The 24,750-nt window shown below is 42.3% G+C and overlaps 1 protein-coding gene across 1 annotated transcript in view; it reads right to left on the bottom strand.

Annotated features, from left to right (window-relative positions):
• LOC141134085 (alpha-2,8-sialyltransferase 8E-like) overlaps positions 1 to 24,750 on the bottom strand; it is a 49,883-nt gene that overhangs the window by 4,830 nt on the left and 20,303 nt on the right. Inside the window, exons 4-7 of the mRNA XM_073623671.1 lie at positions 20,489 to 20,569; positions 16,956 to 17,042; positions 11,078 to 11,222; positions 10,136 to 10,248 (exon numbers count right to left, since the gene is read on the bottom strand). Coding sequence (XP_073479772.1) covers positions 10,136 to 10,248; positions 11,078 to 11,222; positions 16,956 to 17,042; positions 20,489 to 20,569 — 426 coding nt within the window. The remainder of the gene's footprint in view (positions 1 to 10,135; positions 10,249 to 11,077; positions 11,223 to 16,955; positions 17,043 to 20,488; positions 20,570 to 24,750) is intronic.

Genomic DNA, 24,750 nt, shown 5'->3' with positions numbered 1-24,750 from the left:
GCCAAAAGATCATAAATTCTGTCAGGGTATGTAAACTTTATTATAACTGTATATGACTTATTTTTATTTTTAAAACCCGTGCTAGTATATTTATTGCTGCCTGTATTCTGTTGGGGAAGTGTCACTTCCTATTCCAAAAAACACATAAGGAAATAAGAGGTAAACACTAAAAAGTAGAGCTGCACGATTCTGGCCAAAATGAGAATCACAAATTTTTTGCTTAGGATAAAAAAATCACGATTCTCATGGGCGTAAAATCTTTCACATTATACAAAAAAATTGGGCTAACTTTACTGGTTAGTTTTTTTTTAATTCATTAAAGTGTAATTTTTTCCCAAAAAATTACATTTGAACAACTGCTGCGCAAATACAGTGTGACATAAAGAATTGCAACAGCCACCATTTTCTTCTCTAGGGTCTCTACTAAAAAATATAATAGATAAAATAGTGTAGCGCTGGACTAAAAATACGCATATAATGATATATGCAAGTGGACGGGGCCCATAAATGTGTAAATAAAGTGACTAGTGAATAAAGACCATATAACATTCAGTCTAAAATGATCAAGTGCATGTATAGTGACACTAAAGATTAATCAAGTGCACCTGCATATATTTAAAAAACAAGAAGTGATATGAGAGTAAATGTAAAAGTGGCAAACTTCAGGTGAATAAAATGAACCAATGTGACAGCAAAATGAATGAAAAATATATTATATCAACACAAGACATCTAATCACTAATAGTGCTAATAAATCCTAATGCTTAGTGATCGCACATGAAAAGGAAATTAAAATGAATATATAAACAGTCCCAAAAAAATCAAAAGAACAGGTCCCAAAGCGTAGTGACACTCCAACACAGAATCTGGTTCAGTGTTCCACCGCAGCTGTTGCCCACCACCAAGGGAAAAAAGGTTGGAGGCTTACCGGACAGCCTGCGACCACCCTTATTCAGGGGGGTCAAAACAGGCTCAGTAGAAATATGTGGGTCCAGATGATATCCTCACCAATAATCTCCAGGTGTTCTCCAGGTATCTTTTATGGCAAGCCAAGAGGGGCTTCCAAACGGGGTGCAGCTAGGACTTGACCACAAGATGCAGCAAAGAATTGGCCACAAATAACCCCAGAAAAAGAAAAAGATACTCCAATAGTGCAGAACGATCTGGCCAGTTTTTTAAAAGTTTATACAAACAACTAGATTTAACCACTTGAGCCCCGGACCATTATGCTGCCTAAGGACCAGAGGTCTTTTTCCAATTTGGCACTGCGTCGCTTTAACTGCTAATTGCGCGGTTATGCAATGCTGTACCCAAACGAAATTTGCGTCCTTTTCTTCCCACAAATAGAGCTTTCTTTTGATGGTATTTGATCACTTCTGCAGTTTTTATTTTTTGCGCTATAAACGGAAAAAGACCGAAAATTTTGAAAAAAAATGATATTTTCTACTTTTTGTTATAAAAAAAATCCAATAAACTCAATTTTAGTCATACATTTAGGCCAAAATGTATTCGGCCACATGTCTTTGGTAAAAAAAATGTCAATAAGCGTATATTTATTGGTTTGCGCAAAAGTTATAGCGTCTACAAACTAGGGTACATTTTCTGGAATTTACACAGCTTTTAGTTTATGACTGCCTATGTCATTTCTTGAGGTGCTAAAATGGCAGGGCAGTACAAAACCCCCCCAAATGACCCCATTTTGGAAAGTAGACACCCCAAGGAAATTGCTGATAGGCATGTTGAACCCATTGAATATTTATTTTTTTTGTCCCAAGTGATTGAATAATGACAAAAAAAAAAAAATATTTACAAAAAGTTGTCACTAAATGATATATTGCTCACACAGGCCATGGGCCTATGTGGAATTGCACCCCAAAATATATTCAGCTACTTCTCCTGAGTACGGGGATACCACATGTGTGGGACTTTTTGGGAGCCTAGCCGCGTATGGGACCCCGAAAACCAATCACCGCCTTCAGGATTTCTAAGGGTGTAACTTTTTGATTTCACTCTTCACTGCCTATCACAGTTTCGGAGGCCATGGAATGCCCAGGTGGCACAACCCCCCCCCAAATGACCCCATTTTGGAAAGTAGACACCCCAAGCTATTTGCTGAGAGGCATATTGAGTCCATGGAATATTTTATATTTTGACACAAGTTGCGGGAAAGTGACACTTTTTTTTTTTTTTTTGCACAAAGTTGTCACTAAATGATATATTGCTCACACAGGCCATGGGCCTATGTGGAATTGCACCCCAAAATACATTTAGCTGCTTCTCCTGAGTATGGGGATACCACATGTGTGGGACTTTTTGGGAGCCTAGCCGCGTACGGGGCCCCGAAAACCAATCACCGCCTTCAGCGTTTTTAAGGGCGTGAATTTTTGATTTTACTCTTCACTGCCTAACACCGTTTCGGAGGCCATGGAATGCCCAGGTGGCACAAACCCCCCCCAAATGACCCCATTTTGGAAAGTAGACACCCCAAGCTATTTGCTGAGAGGCATGGTGAGTATTTTGCAGCTCTCATTTGTTTTTGAAAATGAAGAAAGACAAGAAAAAACTTTTTTTTTTTTTCTTTTTTCAAATTTCAAAACTTTGTGACAAAAAGTGAGGTCTGCAAAATACTCACTATACCTCTCAGCAAATAGCTTGGGGTGTCTACTTTCCAAAATGGGGTCATTTGGGGGGGTTTTGTGCCACCTGGGCATTCCATGGCCTCCGAAACTGTGATAGGCAGTGAAGAGTGAAATCAAAAATTCACGCCCCTTAGAAAGCCTGAAGGCGGTGCTTGGTTTTCGGGGTCCCGTACACGGCTAGGCTCCCAAAAAGTCTCACACATGTGGTATCCCCGTACTCAGGAGAAGCAGCAGAATGTATTTTGGGGTGTAATTTCACATATTCCCATGGCATGTTTGAGCAATATATCATTTAGTGACAACTTTGTGCAAAAAAAAAAAAAAAAAAAAAAAAATTTGTCTCTTTCCCGCAACTTGTGTCGCAATATAAAATATTCCATGGACTCGACATGCCTCTCAGCAAATAGCTTGGGGTGTCTACTTTCCAAAATGGGGTCATTTGGGGGGGTTTTGAACTGTCCTGGCATTTTATGCACAACATTTAGAAGCTTATGTCACACATCACCCACTCTTCTAACCACTTGAAGACAAAGCCCTTTCTGACACTTATTTTTTACATGAAAAAGTTTTTTTTTTTTTGCAAGAAAATTACTTTGAACCCCCAAACATTATATATTTTTTTAAAGCAAATGCCCTACAGATTAAAATGGTGGGTGTTTCATTTTTTTTTTTCACACAGTATTTGCGCAGCGATTTTTCAAACGCATTTTTTGGGGAAAAAACACACTTTTTTAAATTTTAATGCACTAAAACACACTATATTGCCCAAATGTTTGATGAAATAAAAAAGATGATCTTAGACCGAGTACATGGATACCAAACATGACATGCTTTACAATTGCGCACAAACGTGCAGTGGCAACAAAATAAATACATTTTTAAAAGCCTTTAAAAGCCTTTACAGGTTACCACTTTAGATCTACAGAGGAGGTCTACTGCAAAAATTACTGCCCTCGATCTGACCTTCGCGGCGATACCTCACATGCATGGTGCAATTGCTGTTTACGTTTGACGACAGACCGCCGCTTGCGTTCGCCTTAGCGCAAGAGCAGGGGGCGACAGGGGTGCTTTTTTTTTTTTTTTTCTTTATTATTTTTTTGCTTTTTTATCTTATTTTTAAACTGTTCCTTTCATTTTTTTTTTTTTTAAATCATTTTTATTGTTATCTCGGGGAATGTAAATATCCCCTATGATAGCAATAGGTAGTGACAGGTACTCTTTTTTGAAAAAATTGGGGTCTATTAGACCCTAGATCTCTCCTCTGCCCTCAAAGCATCTGACCACACCAAGATCGGTGTGATAAAATGCTTCCCCAATTTCCCAATGGCGCTATTTACATCCGGCGAAATCTAAGTCATAAAATGCTCGTAGCTTCCGGTTTCTTAGGCCATAGAGATGTTTGGAGCCACTCTTGTCTCTGATCAGCTCTATGGTCAGCTGGCTGAATCACCGGCTGCATTCTCAGGTTCCGTGTTGAGACAGGAGAGCCAGAGAAAAACACGGAAGACGGTGGGGGGGGGGGGGCATTCCCTCCCACGGCTTGTAAAGGCAGTCTAGAGGCTAATTAGCCGCTAGGATTGCTTTTACATGAAAGCCGACCGCTGGCTGAAAAGAATGATACCAAGATGATACCTAAACCTGCAGGCATCATTCTGGTATAACCACTCAAAGTTGTGAATGGCGTACCTGAAGACAAAAAAATGGTTAACAATAAAGCACAGTAAACAATAAAGTATAAATAATTACATACCTGAAAAACAAACATGATAAAACATAATAACAATAACAATAACAATAACAACACTGCAGAATAGAATACAGTAAAAAAAGAGCAGAACAATAGAGAGAGAGAATAGAGAGAGAGAACAATAAAACGACAACTATTTTTTTTTATTTTATATATATTTTTTTTTTTTTTACACTTTTTTTGTAACTAACTTTTATAACTGTAACCGGTTCCAGGTTCGGGTCTCTCAAAATGCGATGGCATCTTGGGAGACCCTGTGAAAGTGTGCCTAGTCTGTGCAATGCTGTACCCTACGCTAATACTCAACTAGTGTATGGTAGCGTTCAAAACATTCACCAATGCAAAGACCAGGATTGTCAGGACAGAAGGGACAATAATAGCGGGTGTCACGCCTATATCCGCGTTTGCTGCAGACACAACATCTTTTTGGGGGGGGTTCGTTGGGTAGGGGTACTCGGGAGCACATAAAAATGCCTCTCATGCAGCCGACTGCATTTCGTTGGGGGATGTGAATGGGGGAAGTACGGGCGCTGCAGAAGTGGTGGGTTCCCAATTAGGATTGGCGAATGCAGCAGGAAGGGCACTATGGGCACGACGGGCCTGTGTTTGTCTTTTTGGTGGCAGCGGGACACTACTTGTGCTTGTCACCTCACCAGCTTGAACTGCACTTATGGGACTCGCCACGTCACCAAGTGTTACTGCAGTGCTGGTTTGACTACGACCGGGGTGTACTAGGCCGCTGGTGCTTGCCAGTTCAATAAAAAGCTTCCAAAAAAACTGTTAGCGATCGCAGGGATCAGGCCTGACTCTGCGAACGCTGCAGTTATGTGTTTAGTGTTTTGTAAGTGACAGTGATCGATCGATACTGCACTTGGGTGGGCTGGACTGGGCCGGGCGGAGGGGCAAAACGCAGGTGCTAGCAGGTATCTGGGTTGATCCCGCTAACACTGCGTTTTTGGGAACCCTAAACTGCTGGGGACGCTAGTATAGATCTGATCTGATCGGATCAGATATTGATCCGTTCAGATACTATACCACTAAAGGAGGCGTATGCTGCGTGCGTGGGTGTTAGCGGTACTGGCGCTAACCTGACGCTGCCTGGGGCCGGTGCTTGCTAGTTCACCAAAATGCTACCAAAAAAACTGTTAGCGATCGCAGGGATCAGGCCTGACTCTGCGAACGCTGCAGTTATGCGTTTAGTGCCTTGTAAGTGTCAGTGATCGATCGATACTGCACTTGGGTGGGCTGGGCTGGGCCGGGCGGAGGGGCACAACGCAGGTGCTAGCAGGTATCTGGGCTGATCCCGCTAACACTGCGTTTTTGGGAACCCTAAACTGCTGGGGACGCTAGTATAGATCTGATCGGATCAGATATTGATCCGATCAGATACTATACCACTAAGGGAGGTGTACGGTGCGTGCGTGGGTGTTAGCGGTACTGGCGCTAACCTGACGCTGCCTGGTGCTTGCTTGCCAGTTCACCAAAATGCTACCAAAAAAACTGTTAGCGATCGCAGGGATCAGGCCTGACTCTGCGAACGCTGCAGTTATGCGTTTAGTGTTTTGTAAGTGACAGTGATCGATCGATACTGCACTTGGGTGGACTGGGCGGAGGGGCAAAACGCAGGTGCTAGCGGGTATCTGGGCTGATCCCGCTAACACTGTGTTTTTGGGAACCCTAAACTGCTGGGGACGCTAGTATAGATCTGATCAGATCAGATATTGATCCGATCAGATACTATACCACTAAGGGAGGCGCATGCTGCGTGCGTGGGTGTTAGCGGTACTGGCGCTAATCTGACGCTGCCTGGGGCGACGCATATCACCGCCGGGCGATCAGGGGGCTAAACCTTTATTAGGTAATAAACGGCGGGTGCCCTGACACTATAAAAAATAAACGAACTAACCTGCGTCACCCGTAACGGTTATACGGTGATCAGTGGTGAAAGGGTTAACTAGGGGGCAATCAAGGGGTTAAAACATTTATTAGGTAGTATATGGGGGTCCCTGTCACTATAAAACGCTGACGGCGAACCTAAATATTTACCTCACTAACTAGCGTCACCAGCGACACTAATACAGCGATCAGAAAAATGATCGCTTAGCAACACTGGTGACAGGGGGTGATCAAGGGGTTAAAACTTTATTAGGGGGGGTTAGGGGGGTACCCTAGACCTAAAGGGGGGTAATATTCACTGTCCCAACACTGTAACTGTCACAAACTGACACTATGCAGTAATCAGAAAAAAAAAAAAAAAAAACCTGCTGGTGTCAGTTTGTGACAGGGGGGGGGGGTGATTGGGGGGGGATCGGGGGGCGATCGGGGGGGGGATCGGGGTGTTTTGTATGCCTGGCATGTTCTACTGTGTGTGTAGTGTGTTGTGCACTCACATTGATGTCTTCTCCCCTCGGCGCTGGAACGGAAAATACCGAGCCGAGGGGAGATGACATCATTTCCTTTGCTGCTGTTTAGCATACAGCAGCAAAGGAGTGTTCCCATTGGCCGGCGGCGATCGCGAGGGGGGGGCCACGAACGGATGGCCTCCCCCTCATCTCGGATCGCCGGGGAACAGAACGGGACCGCTTCGGGCACCGGGGGGGGGTCCGATCGGACCCCCCACCCGCGAGAGGCAAATCACGTACATGTACGTGATTTTGCCTGCCCGTGCCGCCTTGCCGACGTAAATCGGCGTTAGGCGGTCCTTAAGTGGTTAAAAAGCAAAGTTTTTTTTTTTTTTTTTTTTTTTTTCTCCCCGTCAGAACTTTGCTTTTTAAATCTAGTTGTTTGTATAAACTTTTAATAAACTGGCCAGATCGTTCTGCACTATTGGAGTATCTTTTTCTTTTTCTGGGGTTATTTGTGGCCAATTCTTTGCTGCATCTTGTGGTCAAGTCCTAGCTGCACCCCGTTTGGAAGCCCCTCTTGGCTTGCCATAAAAGATACCTGGAGAACACCTGGAGATTATTGGTGAGGATATCATCTGGACCCACATATTTCTACTGAGCCTGTTTTGACCCCCCTGAATAAGGGTGGTCGCAGGCTGTCCGGTAAGCCTCCAACCTTTTTTCCCTTGGTGGTGGGCAACAGCTGCGGTGGAACACTGAACCAGATTCTGTGTTGGAGTGTCACTACGCTTTGGGACCTGTTCTTTTGATTTTTTTGGGACTGTTTATATATTCATTTTAATTTCCTTTTCATGTGCGATCACTAAGCATTAGGATTTATTAGCACTATTAGTGATTAGATGTCTTGTGTTGATATAATATATTTTTCATTCATTTTGCTGTCACATTGGTTCATTTTATTCACCTGAAGTTTGCCACTTTTACATTTACTCTCATATCACTTCTTGTTTTTTAAATATATGCAGGTGCACTTGATTAATCTTTAGTGTCACTATACATGCACTTGATCATTTTAGACTGAATGTTATATGGTCTTTATTCACTAGTCACTTTATTTACACATTTATGGGCCCCGTCCACTTGCATATATCATTATATGCGTATTTTTAGTCCAGCTCTACACTATTTTATCTATTGTTCATTTTGTGTGCCCTTGTATTGGGGTTATTGTGTTTTAGCTGCAGGACTCACTTCACGTTTTTCAGTTTTTAAATTGAACACCGAGCGCAATTTCTCCCCCCCTCCCCTTTCCTTTTTGCCACATATATATATATAGTTCTGCGTGCAAGCTCGCGGGGAACTTAATTTTTTTTTTATTGTTTTTTTTTTTATTTCTTTAACAAATTTTTTTTTAGGAGAGAGAGAGAAATTGATAGAGACGAGAGAAATTGATAGAGATTGATAAAGATAGATTGATAGAGAGAGACTGATTGATTGAGAGCGATTGAGAGATTGATTGAGAGCGATTAATGAGTGACGTCAGACATTTCACGTTGGCTCCGACGGCTTCCCCTCTGCTCCGCCTCCTAAACAGGGAAAAAGGCAACATCCCGGGGACACCATCGATCGGTGCGCGGCACGTGCTTTGCAGCTCACTCACATTCTTACAACAAATGGTCAGAATCGCTCAAATCCGGAGTTGTGATCGTGATAACGATTCTCCGTGATTAATCGTACAGCTCTACTTCAAAGTGAGGGGAATTCACCTCTTATCCCAAGTTCTGTTTTTGCCATCTATGTCCCCTTGGGGAGATTTTCTTTTACTTTCTGCCTCAAGACACAACAGAAAGTAATAAAGATCTTTCCAAAGAAAGGCAAATTCTCTTTTAGACCATTGCCACCAGGACAGCTGCCCTCATTGTAACATTTCTTTTACTGTTCTACTGACAGTTCTAGTGGTCCTAGTGACAATGGTCAACCAGACAAATGAAAGGGGGAGGTGGATCATCAATAAAAACTATTTCTGACAATTTCTAACCCTTCCACACTCCATCCAAAACCTCAAAAAAAAAAAAAAAAGAAGAAGATTAATGCCCTGTATACACAAGCGGACTTTTCGACCGGACTGGACCGAATCCGGCAGACAATCCGACCGTGTGTGGGCTTCATCGGACCTTCAGCAGACTGTTTCTGTCCAAAATCTGACAGACTTTAGATTTGGAACATGTTTCAAATCTTTACGTCGGAACTCCACCGGACTCAGTTCCTATAGAGAAATCCGGTCGTCTGTATGCTAGTCCGACGGACGAAAACTGACGCTAGGGCAGCTATTGGCTACTGGCTATGAACTTCCTTATTTTAGTCCGGTCGTACGTCATCACGTACAAATCCGTCGGACTTTGGTGTGATCATGTGTAGGCAAATCCGTTCGTTCAAAAGTCCGCCGTAAGTCCGTCAAAAGTCCGTCGAAAGTCCGTCAGAAAGACCGTTGGACCTTTGTTACCGAAAAGTCTGCCCGTGTGTACAGGGCATTTGACTATACATATACTTCAAATCAAATTAAAAAAAATTCAACAAAAAAGTCTATATAATGATAAAAATTAAGACTGGACATTTACATTCCTTCACAGCAGTTGTATGTATGCTTAGCACAGCTGAACTATAACAATCTTGCCTATGAAAATTCAAGAATAGAGAAGGACTGGGCACTCCGAATGATGCTTATCTCTGTAGGATTGTGGTGAAGAGAGTAATGACAATTGAACCAAGTTTTTAAATCTTAGTTGTCTTCCCAGTAGACATATGTGGTTAACCTGGATGTGGGTTTATCTCTCAAATATTCAGATCATGTGACTGTTGCATTAATATGTCATTAGTTTCAATATATGAGATAGCACTGGACCTTCTAGAGAGGTGTTCTTTGTGGCTGCTGAACTCAGAAGGGTTTTTTGAGTCTGTTGATGCCAGGCCGATGACGCATGGCCTCATTCAATGTATCCTCTTCAGTCAATGTATCCTCCTACAAATCTACCACAGACAGAGCCATCTTTCCAAGCCACAGTCCCAAAAGAAGGCATTTGCATTGGAGATTCTATATATATTATATATAGGTACCAAAAAAGAAGACATTTTAATGACCAGAAGCACTCTACGACTTTTCTTTAATGGCATTTCTCACTCACCAAAAAGAAGTATGGCAGTTGCCATCATGGAGTTGGCTTTACACGGTCAGACTTCCCATGTTCCCATGTGATCAATGCTCGGCCATAATGGGGCAAGCTATTCATTGGTTGGAGGTAGACCACATAACCCAGGCTGAGAATCTGCCATGGTCCACTGCACATTCTAATGCTGTATAATGTACAATCTACCAATCTACCTACCTAGCACTGTCCATTGCTCACCTGAACACAAAATCCATTCTGTCAATATCTTCCCCACAGAGACTGTTCTGTAAAATGCCACCATTACCAACCACAGCACAGGTCTTGAAGGGCTTCCTGAGGAATGGAGAAATCTAAAAACACATAGAAAGAATTAATGGGAATCTGTAATGACTTTAAAATGTATAAATATATTATATATATATATATATATATATATATATATATATATATATATATATATTACTGTATATATCACAGCCCCTACAGTTCTCTCCCCTCCTGGGGTATCTAAAGTTTCTTTGCTGGATAAACTCCACCCCCCACCTCCCTACAACACCTTTTATGTAGCATCCACGGAAGGACCGGAGGAGAATACTCTGGTGAGCCAGTGGAGGCTGCTGACCTCACAAAATGGTAATATTCTGCAGGAGTTTTAGGGTTTTTGGATGTCTACACAAGGGAGCTTTTTACAGGTAAACAACATGCATAAAATACAAAAATACACATCTTATTAGAAGACTGTTGTTGAAATGAATGGTTTGGCGAGATGGCCTCTTAGCTGCTGCTGTACACTATAAATTGTAAAGCTGGCCATATACTATTAGATTTTCGACCAAACGCTCATAAGAACATTTGTATGGGAATTCTCAGTACGATCGATGATTTGACAAATGTTGCTCAAAAGGTGAGTGTATGTTAACTATCAAAGCTGGGTTAATCTTCAAAAGGTGTTCTTTGAGATAACAACAACAACTCTGGGAAAGGTTTGAAACGTCTTAGACCCCAACCTTCAGCATGAGCCCACAGCTAAAACCGGTCATATGGACCTCCTTTAGTATGTTCTATTGTGTAGACAACTTTAACAAATATTAACAAATTTGTTAAAATAAACAGTTAATATAAATGTAATAAATATTAAAAAAAATATATCAAATAAGTAATACATGATGACCGACTTACCTTTGGCAGCATTCTAAAAATCTCCTTTGTTATTGCAATTTTTTTGCCAGGGTTTGTCTCGTACTTCAGTTTTTGTCCAAGAGGAGCATTGTCCTGGGTGACCACTAACATGTGTCGTGCATTGCAGCAATTTCCTAATGCCAATCTGTCAAAGAGTCACAGTTTATAACAGCCAAGGTAGCTGTGTAATTCACAGTTTATTATCCATGTCATAATCAATCATATATCTTCCCCATATAATGTTCTTAAAAACAAGGGGGCTTCTAGAGGAACGTCCTAAAAATGTGCCATCCCTCTGAAACATGGGTGCCTAAATCTATTCTTTTAGATGTTTATAGAGTGGAGAATAAGGATGAGTGAAGTTGTGAGTTTGTCATTTTGGCCAAATGCACTGAAGCCAATTGAGAAGGCAAAATTATGTTTTTTTGGTTATTTTTAAAGAATTTAGGATTAAGCTGGCAAAAATAATGTTACAAAATTATATTTAAACTATCCTGAACATATTATTGTGCCAGAATGGCCACCCATTAACTGAGAACATGATGCCAGGAACCCTAACTCTAAGCCTAAAGCTAACTCTAAAGCTTTCCGCAATCCTAACCCTAATACCAACACTAATGCTGACCCTTTCTACTTCATATATTTTGGGAAGTTTTTTTTTTTTTTTTTAAATGTGAAATGTTATTATGTACCATAGCTCCAAGCTAGTTTTAACCCAATTATAGTTAACCATAGTCATCATAAATATTGTTTTTAAGTTAGAATAATGAGAGTTATTCCTATTCTGGTATAACAGTTTTTCATTAACCTATAACTAATAGAATATTTAAAGATACGTTACTATAACTTATTCATATACGTTATTTTAATTTATACAGTAATAAGTTTAGCCATATTTGATTTTGTCATATGAACCTTTTGTTCTTTTACTTGTGTGTTGTAACCCTGATGATGAGGGGATCATCAGAGCCCCCAAAATGCATTGGCTGTTTTATCCTACCCTATTATAAATAATTTATATTCTACTTGTACTCTATGATTACTGGTTTGTCACACCTATTACACAGTAACAGTAACTCTAAAGCCAAATATAACACTAACTTAATGATAACCATAATGCTAATCCTAATGCTTTGTTTATTTACAAAACCATATGATTACCATGTGAGCACTGATATGATAATCATCTCATAACTTATTAACTTAAATTAGCCAATAAAGTATATCACTTAACCATAAACTTTCTAAGACTAAATTTAGCTGTTGTTTTTTGGTGAAACCACTCTGCTCATTCGCAGGGCAGCCATCTAAAATTTGGGGCCCCTTACACAGCTTTAGACCTGCCCCCCCCCCCCCCCGGCCTGACCACCAACATTTTCCATGGCCCACCCACTGGCTGTCCCACTGACCATCCCACAGAATCTGACAGCCCCATATATACAGCAAAAAGACAGCCCAATCCAGCAAAGAGCTGGACCAATCCAGTAGAGACATCCCCATATATTCAGCAAAGAGACATCCCAATCCAGCAAAGAGACATCCCCATATAGCAAAAGAACAGCCCAATCCAGAAAAGAGACATCCCCATCCAGCAAAGGGATATTCCCATATATTCAACAAAGAGACATCCCAATCTAGACCTGCCCCCCCCTCCCGGCCTGACCACCAACATTTTCCATGGCCCGCCCACTGGCTGTCCCACTGGCCATCCCACAGAATCCGACAGCCCCATATATTCAGCAAAGAGACAGCCCAATGCAGCAAAGAGCCGGCCCAATCCAGCAGAGACATCCCCATATATTCAGCAAAGAGGCATCCCAATCCAGCAAAGAGACATCACCATATAGCAGAAGGACAGCCCAATCCAGCAAAGAGACATCCCCATCCAGCAAAGGGATATCATATTCAACAAAGAGACATCCCAATCTAGCAAAGAGACAGCTTAACCCAGCAGAGACATCCCCATGTATACAGCAAAGAAACATCCTAATCCAGCAAACAAACATCCCCATGTAGCAAAGAGACATCCCCATATAGCAAAGAGACAGCCCAATCCAGCAAAGAGACATCCCCATCCAGAAAAGAGATCGCCCAATCCAACAAAGCGATAGTCACAGCCCAATCCAACAAACAAACAGTTACAGCACAGGCCCACATCCAGCAACATTGTCAATTTATCAAAAATATAACAACTAGTCTCCGGTCCACAGTGAGCAGTCAATCAGAAAGGCTACAGGCAGTAAATAAAAAAAAAAGGCGCCTCTAAGTGCAGAATTAAAACTTTTAATACCCCTAAACAAGATTAAAAACACTTACAGAATCAAGGATAAGAAGAGGCATAACATGGATGTATGAAGCAGGTGATCCGGCATCAGGAGGTCCCAGTGTATCACAGCTTTACAGGGATAATGATATGCAGCAGCAGAAGGTCCCAGGATAACCAGCAGGTGAACACCCCAGGCTCTGGGAACACTGGTGAAGCAATCGCGTCGTCTGAATCAGCGTGGAGCATGAATCCTGGAAATGACGTCAGCGGGAGGGGACAACAACCAGCATGGACCGCAAACAGGAAATATGTAATCAAAATGGGACACGTTTCGGAACTACTGATTGGTTCCTTCTTCAAGCCAATGACAACAGGTTTGTAGAAGCTGAGCTTCTTATAGTTTAAGGGCAGAGCTGTGGGTGGGGCTATGGGCAGTGATAAGGGAAGAAAAACAATGCTGCAGCAGCCCAGGAAGTAGTGTGATCCAAGACATATACAGCAGAACATTACAAAAGTACATATAAGGAAAGGAACTTGAAATCAATGAAAAAATATAAAATGGAACAAAACGGTCAAACCGTACATTGCTCCCCAATAGCAGAAGCCACTAAAAATTAATTGTTTAAAAGACGATCACTAGATCAATATTTGGGGATAACAAAGAGAATAAAGTACATAGGTATACATGCGCGTGCATGCATGCGCGCACAAGAAATAACCACAGATGCAAAAAAAAAAAAAAAAAAATGCAAAAACCGCATAGATGCAAAAAAAGCATAGATGAAAAAAAAAAAAAAAGCGCACACAAACGTCCGTTGGATGAATCATTATGCGCACACGCATACACACACACACACACACACACACACACACATGCACACATCCTATAGGAATAACAAAATACAATTGGCCAATGGAGGATATACCTAAGGGGAATATGGGCACTGCATAATGAGCATACATATGAAAATGAGGATGTAATGGTGAATGAAGTTCTAAAGTATGGTACTGATTTCAAAATCCTCATTTAACCCTCCAGGGGCCAAAACATTCAAAGAGGAAATCCAATACATCTCTCTGTGGCAAAGCTTTCGGAAACGCTCAGCTGGGGGGAGGTCTCTAGACCATTAGTGGATTTGTTATGGTATTCGAGATAGTGCCTAGGGACACTATGAGTGTCTAATTCATCAGTAATGAAATCGCCGTTTCATTACTGATGGATTAGACACTCATAATCAAATACCAGATAGACACACACATCTCGAATACCATAACAAATCCACTGATGGTCTAATGGTTTGGGTTATTGAGGCGATGCCTAGAGACCTCCCCCCAGCTGAGCGTTTCTGAAAGCTTTGCCACAGAGAGATGTATTGGATTTCCTCTTTGAATGTTTTGGCCCCTGGAGGGTTAAATGAGGATTTTGAAATCAGTGCCATACTTTAGAACTTCATTCACCATTACATCCTCATTTTCATATGTATGCTCATTATACAGGGCCCATATTCCCCTTAGGTATGTCCTCCATTGGTCAATTGTATTCTGTTTTTCTTATAGGATTTGTACATGTGTGTGTGTTTATGCGTGTGCGCATAATGATTCATCCAACAGACGTTTGTGTGCGCTTTTTTTTTTATTATTTATTTTTTTTCATCTATGCGGTTTTTTTGCATCTATGCGTTTTTTTTGCGTTTGTGGTTATTTCTTGTGCGCGCATGCATGCACACGCATGTATACCTATGTACTTTATTCTGTTTGTTATCCCCAAATATTAATCCAGTGATAGTCTTTTAAACGATTAATTTTTATTGGCATCTGCTATTGAGGAGCAATGTACGGTTTGACTGTTTTGTTCCGTTTTATATTTTTTCATTGATTTCAAGTTCCTTTCCTTATATGTACTTTTGTAATGTTCTGCTGTATATGTCTTGCCGTTTTTCGTGTGCGGGCTGCATCCCGCGCTGTCTTTATGTGTACTGTGCAGTTCTATGCCCATGGATCACACTACTTCCTGGGCTGCTGCAGCATTGTTTTTCTTCCCTTATCACCGCCCATAGCCCCACCCACAGCTCCAGCTTAGACTATAAGAAGCTCAGCTTCTACAAATCTGTTGTCATTGGCTTGAAGAAGGAACCAATCAGTAGTTCCGAAACGTGTCTCATTTTGCTGGTTGTTGTCCCCTTCCGCTGACATCATTTCCAGGATTCATGCTCCACGCTGACTAAGACAACACGATTGCTTCACCAGTGTTCCCAGAGCCTGGGGTGTTCACCTGCTGGTTATCCTGGGACCTTCTGCTGCTGCATATCATTATCCCTGGAAAGCTGTGATACACTGGGACCTCCTGATGCCGGATCACCTGCTTCATACATCCATGTTATGCCTCTTCTTATCCTTGATTCTGTAAGTGTTTTTAATCTTGTTTGGGGATATTAAAAGTTTGAATTCTGCACTTAGAGGTGCCTTTTTTCTTTTATTTGTTTTCTATTAGAGATTGCTCCCCTCTTTGAGTGCAGCCCTAAGTGTTTGAAGACCACTTCATCCATCCAATAAAGACACTATCTGCCTGGTCCTGACACTCTGAGCGCCCTTGACATACGTTTTATCAGGCTACAGGCAGTGCAGCTCTTCCGCATGGCTGAGCTGTGACTGGCGCCCAAACCAGCATTCAGTCTGCCGGGAGAGGCGGAGTGCAGATGATATTACTCCCCCTTCCCCTCTATCAGGCTGCAGCTGGAACAAAGTAAGCTGAATTGGCTTATTCCATGTCCGCCTTACTAAAACAATAGTATACAGAGAGTGCTTCTCCCTCACTGACGCCATTCTGGAACGTTCTGCCAGAAAAAAAGCCCTGGTGTTACATTACCGTAAGGTAATAGCTGGTTGGTTTAGGGGCCCGGGCCCGTACCAACGAGTTGTACTTGCTACTAAACAGCTGCAACAACTCCTGTTGCTCTTTTAATTATTAATAATCGTTTTCACGTCAGCAAGCCAGTCGTGTGATGCACCGGGTATTCATCTTTGCCTCTCATCTAGCTTGTGGCTGTCCTCTACTGGTCTCCACTGCTCTCTGCATGAATACACTATGAATGAAGGGCAAAATGTGCACACTATGTGGCCACACTATGAATGAAGGGCGCCCCTTTAGGGGGCGGGGCCATGAACCTCATTCAGTGTTCATAGTACGTTCTTAGCATAGGCGTGCACAGGGGGTGTGCCGGGTGTGCCCAGGCACACCCTAATCACACCATACGGCGCAGATTCCCCCTGCTGATGTTTCACCAAAGCCACTCAATGGGGCTCCTAAAAAAAAAATTGTCAAAAATATTACAAAAATAGAATAATAAAAAACTACTGACACCAACCTCTGCCCTACTAACACATCCATATTTTAATACATTTTAAAATGTTTTTTTACATTTATTTATAAGGGTGTGTGTGTGTGTGTGTGTGTGTGTATATTACACATACATACATACATACATACATACGCACACGCACGCGTGTTTGAGCTTTGGGGTGCACACCCTAATGCAATAGGCTGCGCACACCTATGGTTCTTAGTCTTCAGGAAAGAAGTTTTAGCGGGAAAACATTACAGGGAATACTCACTTAAGCCTATTATGTTCAGACTCGTTGTATTGCCATGGACAATGCCTCAGTTCATTAACAAACCTCTTGAAGTCATTGGTTTTAACTCTATGTGGAAAGAAGAAAATAAAAGGAACCTGTTACCCGTATACAACACTTGTAATGTTTAGAGGAACTCGAGAAAGAGTAAAAAATATTTTAAAAGTCTATATTATATCAGGCATACTTTTCCAATCTTGTGAGCAGTGCCGGGACAAGGTCCTGTGGCACCCAAGGCAAGGATTCCCCACAAGCACTTTAATATATTGCTACACAAAAAAATGCCAATTAAAATAGTAAAAAAAAAAAAAAAAGTAAATAAATAAATGAATAAGAGTTCATTTAAAATGTAACTAGATATTTTAGGGTTAAAAATCTATATATTAAACCCCGAAATGAAAAACTGACCATATTGCAGCTTGTCAGTTCTTAGATGTGGTGGTTGCATTTGTTTTCTTTTTTAAAGCTTTTTCCCCTTTAGATTAACATGTTGATCCTGCCAGTAAATTTGCTGTTTTTCAATTTCCTTTAACAGAACAAGCTGTTCAGGAAAAGTGTCAGTTAAAGGGTTGAGGCAAACCATTCACCTTTGGCAGAGGTGCTTACAATGAACAGCTTTTTATTCATTTAAGTAAAACCTTTATCACAAAAGGAAAAAAAAAAACATGTTGTTGTTACTGCTGCAAAAGTGTCCACTGGAGTTTAGCGTTAAAGTATATGTGAACCCTCACCTTGTAAAACAACCCACTCAGTTTAAAATAGAAATGAAAGGCAAAACATGTAAAAAAAAAAAAAAAAAATATAAATACTTTTTCACCTTTTTTTTTGTAAGTGATCACATACCCTCTGTTCTCAGCTGCAGAGAATTTCTCATACAAGTACATGGTACAGCAGCCACATATCAGGAATATGAAATGTTGGGTTTACATATTTTTTAATTTTGTTAGTCAAGTCCATGTAAATTTTCGAAAACTCTCCTCCCGCCAGACTAATGCCCCGTACACACGGTTGGATTTTCCGATGGAAAATGTCCGATCGTAGCGTGTTGTCGGAAATTCCGACCGTGTGTGGGCTCCATCGGACATTTTCCACCGGAAGTTTTAGAGCAGGATATAAAATTTTCCGACAACAAAATCCGTTGTCGGAAATTCCGATCGTGTGTACACAAATCCGACGGACAAAGTGCCACGCATGCTCAGAATAAATAAAGAGATGAAAGCTATTGGCCACTGCCCCGTTTATAGTCCCGACGTACGTGTTTTACGTCACCGCGTTCAGAATGATCGGATTTTCCGACAACTTTGTGTGACCGTGTGTATGCAAGACAAGTTTGAGCCAACATACGTCGGAAAAAATCCTAGGATTTTGTTGTCGGAATGTCCGAACAAAGTCCGACCGTGTGTACGGGGCATTACAATGCTGTCCAAGGGTGTCTTCATTGCTCCCCTATTCGGAATGGAGACACCCTAAGACAGGAAATTTGTTACTGGTCAGATCTCCAGGTGAAACTAAATAAAAAAAGCCTATAAAAAACAAATGCAGCCATCACATTTAAAAAAATGGTAAGCTGCAATATACTGTATTACATTTTTGTTTTTGGGTTTAATACAGCTTTAACTATAAATTTTATCCTGCCATATGTCCCTTTTATAAAGGCATTAGAATTATGTTTCTGGTACAAAGCTTTTTTTTTTTTTAATTAAGTGCTACAAATACGAAGAAACAACTTTTGTGAGACAAAAAAACAAATACGAAGAAACTCAAATTTTAATGCTTACATAAGGATGATAAAAAAAAAGAAAATGACTATTAAGGGAAAGGAAGAGAATGGGTTAATAATGTTGTTTAACTGCTTGCCAACAGCCCTATAGCAGATTTATTGCTACGAAAAAGTATATATAAAAATGTAGAAATTGTAAAAACAGAAGGTATAAAAATTAGTATAATTATAATAAATTCATATATAAATGATCATAGAATAAATGATTAAACCAAATGTTAAAGTGGTTGTATACCTATTTTTAAACTTTTACAGTACCTACAGGTAAGCCTATAATAAGGCTTACCTGTAGGTAAAAAAAAATATCTCCTAAACCTGTACGGTTTAGGAGATATTCCCCTCACAATGAGCCGCTGACTGCAGCGGCGTGTGCGCACAGGGGATTCTCGGCTGAAAGCCCGGCAAACTCCGGACCTTGCCGGAAAGAAGTCTCCCGTGCGCACGCGCGGGAGTGACGACTTCGCGGCTCCGGCCACTCACAGCGTCAGGGCCGCGATACCCGGAAGACATTTCCCCTCGGCGTGGACCGGGTGAGATGCCGGCGCCTTGTTCTAAGGCAAGTATCTCATAATGAGCTAGTATGCGGTGCATACTAGCTCATTATGCCTTTTGCCTTACAGGTGTAGGGAAAGAAAAAAAATTCAGCGGGTTTACTACCGCTTTAATGGCTTAAAAAAAATAAAATAAAAATAATAAAATAAAATATATGTTAAAATATATAGGTTAAAATAATGTAACCATATTATATCAAAGCAGATTCTAAAGATGAATAGGATCAGTAAACTAAATGTTATATCTATATCTGGACTACAAGGGTTGTTTTGGCTCATATAATAATATACAATATAATAATATAACATACATATATACCGTATTTATCGGCGTATAACATGCACTTTTTTCCCCTTAAAATCAGGGGAAAATCGCGGGTGCGTGTTATACGCCGATCCCCTGCGATCCTGACCTGTCAGAATTAAAAAATCGCTGACCGCGATTTGAAAATGGCGCCGCCGGCGCCGAAATACACAGTGCCGGTCCTCGGCTCTTCTCGGCGGCTTTCGGTTTCACTCGAGCGCCGCCCGAACCTAGCCGAGTATACTCGGCTAGTTTCGGATAGCTCCGCTCACCGTCCGAGTGGAACCCGAAAGTAAACGAGAGCCGCTGAGAAGAGCCGAGGACCGGCTCTGTGTATTTCGGCGCCGGCGGCGCCATTTCAAATCGCGGTCGGCGATTTTGAAGCTCACAGGCTTCAGCAAGACTGCACTGGGGCAAGGCTGGACTGGGGCAAGGCTGGACTGGACACTGGGGAAGGCTGCACTGACATGGCTGCACTGACATGGCTGCACTGACATGGCTGCACTAGCAAGGCTGCACTGACATGGCTGCACTGACATGGATGCACTAGCAAGGCTGCACTGACATGGCTGCACTGGCAAGGCTGCACTGACATGGCTGCACTGGCAAGGCTGCACTGACAAGGCTGCACTGACAAGGCTGCACTGGGCAAGGCTGCACTGAGAAGGCTGCAATGATGGGCATTTAAATGTAAGTTTTTTTCCCTTCAACTTCCCTCCTAAAAGTTTTTTTTCCTTAAAATTCCCTCCTAAATTGAGGTGCGTGTTATACGCCGGTGCGTGTTATACGCCGATAAATACGGTATTAAGTACAAACTAAAATTGCACTCACAGAAGCAAAGTGATGATATTGTTATTTGAGAAATGACTTCATTACTTACGATTTCAATGGCATTTTTGAAATAATATTTCTCACATTCTCACAGTTAGAAATCGAGGTGTTTAGAAGAGGCTTTCTCCTCCTGAAATTGTTAAAAAAAAAAAAAAAAAAAAAAAAAAAAAACTGCAAAGTTGTGTTAAAATGTATTTTCAAGCCAAACTTTTTTTCTTGGATTTGGATTGAGAAGGGATATGGTTAAACCCCTGTCAGGCTACTTGACAGCTACAGCATGAATGTCTAGTTCTGGGAGGCTGTCATATGATGGCCTTTCTGTGATCACACCTGCCGCGCGCCTGCGGCGGGGCACGGGCGGCACACTCTGTGATCGCAGTGCCCTCTGGACACTGCTGATCACAGATTGAGGTAAAGAGCAAATCAGTGGCTCTACCACGTGATCATCTGTGTCCAATCACAGCTGATCACGGATGTAAACAGAAGCCGGTTATTGGCACTCCTTTCCTCACGCTGACAGAGTGAGGAGAGGAGAAGAGGGCCGATAACTGGCTTATGTAAAAGGGACATGTACACTGATTATCAGTGTCCTGGCTTTCAGTGCAGTCCCAACCGTGCCCACCAGTGCTGCCAATCAGTGCCCATCAGTGTCACCTATCAGTGCTGCCCATCAGTGCCACCTATCAGTGCCCATCAATGTCACCTATCAGTGCAGTCCCAACAGTGCCCACCAGTGCTGCCAATTTGTGCCCACCAGTGCTGCCAATCAGTGCCCATCAGTGTCACCTATCAGTGCCGCCCATCAGTGCCACCTATCAGTGCCCATCAATGTCACCTATCAGTGCAGCCTCATCAGTGCCTCAACATCAGTGCCCACCAGTTTTTATTTTTTGCGCTATTAACAAAAAAAGAGCGACAATTTTGAAAAAAAAAAAATATATATTTTTTACTTTCTGCTATAAAACAAATAAAAAAATGTAAAAATTTGAATTTCTTCATCAATTTAGGCCAATATGTGTATATTGATTGGTTTGCGCAAAAGTTATTGAGTCTACAAACTATGGGATATTTTTATGGAACTTTATTTATTTATTTCTTTACTAGTAATGGCGGCCATCAGTGATTTTTAGCATGACTGCAACATTGCGGCGGACAAATTGGACCAGTGACATTTTTTTTGGGGACCAGTGACATTACAGTGATCAGTTATGCCCCGTACATACGGTCGGGAGCTTTTTGTCGGAAATTCCGACCGTGTGTAGGCTCCATCGGACATTTTCCATCGCAATTTCCGTCGCACAGAATTTGAGATCTGGATCTCAAATTTTCCGACAACAAAATCCAACAAAATCGTGTGTACACAATTCCGACGCACAAAGTGCCACGCATGCTCAGAATCAAGCAGAAGAGCCGCACTGGCTATTGAACTTAATTAAAAGCCAGCAGCTGCAGTATGTGTAGCTGCTGGTTTTTAATTTTTGCAGCGGTGGGCGGACCTCCACTTTAAGTGTGTCCCCCGGGAGTGTTTTCTAACTGTGTGGGGGATGGACTGACTGGGACAACACAAAGATCTGTCTTCCTGCTTAGCAGGAAGACAAGATCTCTGTGCCCTCCCCTGTCAGAACGATGACCTGCCTTGTTTACATAAGCAGATCCCTGTTCTGCCTCTGTGGAGAATGATTGTGGGTGGCCAGTGGACATCACGTCCACCAGACCCGCTCATTGGCTCCACCTCTGGCCAATCGGCGCTCGCCCACATGGGCTAGTGCACGAAACAATGTACAGGTACGTATATTCGCGCAGCCATGCCACCTGGCCGCAGTTCAACTGCGGATGGCGGTCGGCAAGTAGTTAACCACTTGCACTTAAATGCCCTTCCTGCCCAGACCTTTTTTCAGCTATCAGCGCTGTCACTCTTTGAAGGACAATTGCGTGGTCGTGCTACAGTTTACCTAAATTACATTTTTATCATTTTTTTCACACAGATAGAGCTTTCTTTTGGTGGTATTTATTTATTTTTTTGCTAAATAAAAAAAAAAAAGGACCAAAAATTTTGAGAAAAAAAAAACAAAACTGTTTCATAGTTTGTTATAAAATTTTGAAAACAGGTAATTTTTCTCCTTCACTGATGAGCACTGATAGGCTGCGCTGATGGGCACTGATAGGCAGCACTGATGGGCACTGATAGGTGGCACTGATGGTTGGCACTGATGGGAGGCACTGAAGGGCAATGATAGGTGGCACTAATAAGCGGCACTGATAGGTGGCACTGATGGGTGGCACTAATAGCCACTGGTAGGTGACACTGATAGGCAGCACTGATCTGTGGTACTGATTATGAGACACTGATGGGCATTGATTGGCAGCACAGGTGGGCATTGATGGGTGGCACTGCGGGCACTGGTAGGTGGCACTGGTGGGTACTGATAGGTGGCACTGGTAGGTGGTACAGTGGGCACTGGCAGCTGAGACTGGTGGGCACAGAAAATGCAGCCGTGACTTTCTGTGTGAGGGACCGATGTCCCTTTGACAGAAGCCGGTGACTGGGAAATAAAACGAATACCGAGCTTCTGTTTACATCACGTGCTCAGCGATCATTGGCTGACAGCTGATCACGTGGTAAGGGGTCGAGATCGACCCCTTACTCGGATCTGTGATCAGCCGAGTCTCATAGACTCGGCGATCACAGAGCTCGCCGCGCGCGACCCGCAGGGTCGTGCAGCCAGCGCTTGCTCAGGAGGAAGTCCATGGACGCCCTCCCGGCAATTAAGACCCGCACTGTAGCTGTCTTTCAGGTATAGCGCGGGCGGCAGGTAGTTAAAGTGACAGTGCACAAACAACAATAAAATGCACATACAAACACAAACCCCCCCCCACAAAATGATATAAATGATTCTTCTATAAACATACCGAAAACACCACACCCTCTAAATCAAGAAAAAAAATAATTTTTTTTTTTTTTTTTTACAATTTTGACAAATTTTGCCTAAGCAGTTCAATAGTGATATCAAATTTCAGTAGGTATGCCCTTGAACAGATAAAAAAACAATAAATAAATAAAAATCAGGATTGCCTGCCATCTCCATAGGGGTTAATTGCACACAAGCAGTGACATCATTACCAAAAGTTGATGGTCTTCCTCTGCTGCAGGTTGATGTAGAAGCCATGGATAACCAGCACTAAGAGGATGTAGAGGCACCATCTACGCAGCATACTGTACAAAGGAACATGCAAAGTACTGGGTCGTCTTCTACAGGACCTTGCTGGAAATATTTCCTCCAAGAGACGACTTGTTCCCGGGCTGTGGGAATCTTACATGTAGACTTGTGTGCAGGTTTCATCTGGTTACTCAGTGCAAAAATATTTCATTCTCAATTGTTAGGGCAAGAAATTATATAAGTTCACTGGACCGGTAGAAGGTGTGCCAAGGGTTGGGAAGCCAAAGAACTTTTTCTTCATTTATTAGTAGAGCATACCACAATAATAGAAGCAAGCCAGACTGTTCTGCACAGATACACTATTTTGTCGAATCTATTGGGACACCTGCCTTTATACACACATGACTTTTAATGGCATCCCAGTCTTATGCCCCGTACACACGGTCGGATTTTCCGACAGGAAAATGTGTGATAGGACCTTGTTGTCGGAAATTCCGACCGTGTGTAGGCTCCATCACACATTTTCCATCGGATTTTCCGACACACAAAGTTTGAGAGCAGGTTATAAAAATTTTCCGACAACAAAATCCGTTGTCGGAAATTCCGATCGTGTGTACACAAATCCGACGCACAAAGTGCCACGCATGCTCAGAATAAATAAAGAGATGAAAGCTATTGGCCACTGCCCCGTTTATAGTCCCGACGTACGTGTTTTACGTCACCGCGTTCAGAATGATCGGATTTTCCGACAACTTTGTGTGACCGTGTGTATGCAAGACAAGTTTGAGCCAACATCAGTCCGTAGTCAGGGGTAATAGCTGTACTGGCTTATTGCCAACTCTTGTGGCTCCCCCTGCAGCTCTCCTTCTTTTTATTCTGGCTGCACTGCAGGGGGATTGGTATTTGCGTCCCCACCCCCCCCTGCTGTGTGGGCCTCCCTGTGTGCCCCCCTCCTCTGCAGCATTACCAGCTTCCCTCTTCTTCTCTCCTGCCAACAGCTGCTGAGGGCACACAGGGGGATGTTTCAGGATAGAGAGGAGGGGGGGGGTGTGTGTGGTAAATATGTCCTATTTACTGGCACCTTCCTTTCCTGAATTAACACACTGAGCGGTTAGCACCGATCACTCACTGTGTCCATTCATCACTGAACCAT

This window comes from Aquarana catesbeiana, linkage group LG03, assembly GCF_042186555.1.
Source record: "Aquarana catesbeiana isolate 2022-GZ linkage group LG03, ASM4218655v1, whole genome shotgun sequence".
NCBI lineage: Eukaryota > Metazoa > Chordata > Amphibia > Anura > Ranidae > Aquarana > Aquarana catesbeiana.
This window is presented reverse-complemented; position numbering and strand designations above follow the sequence as displayed.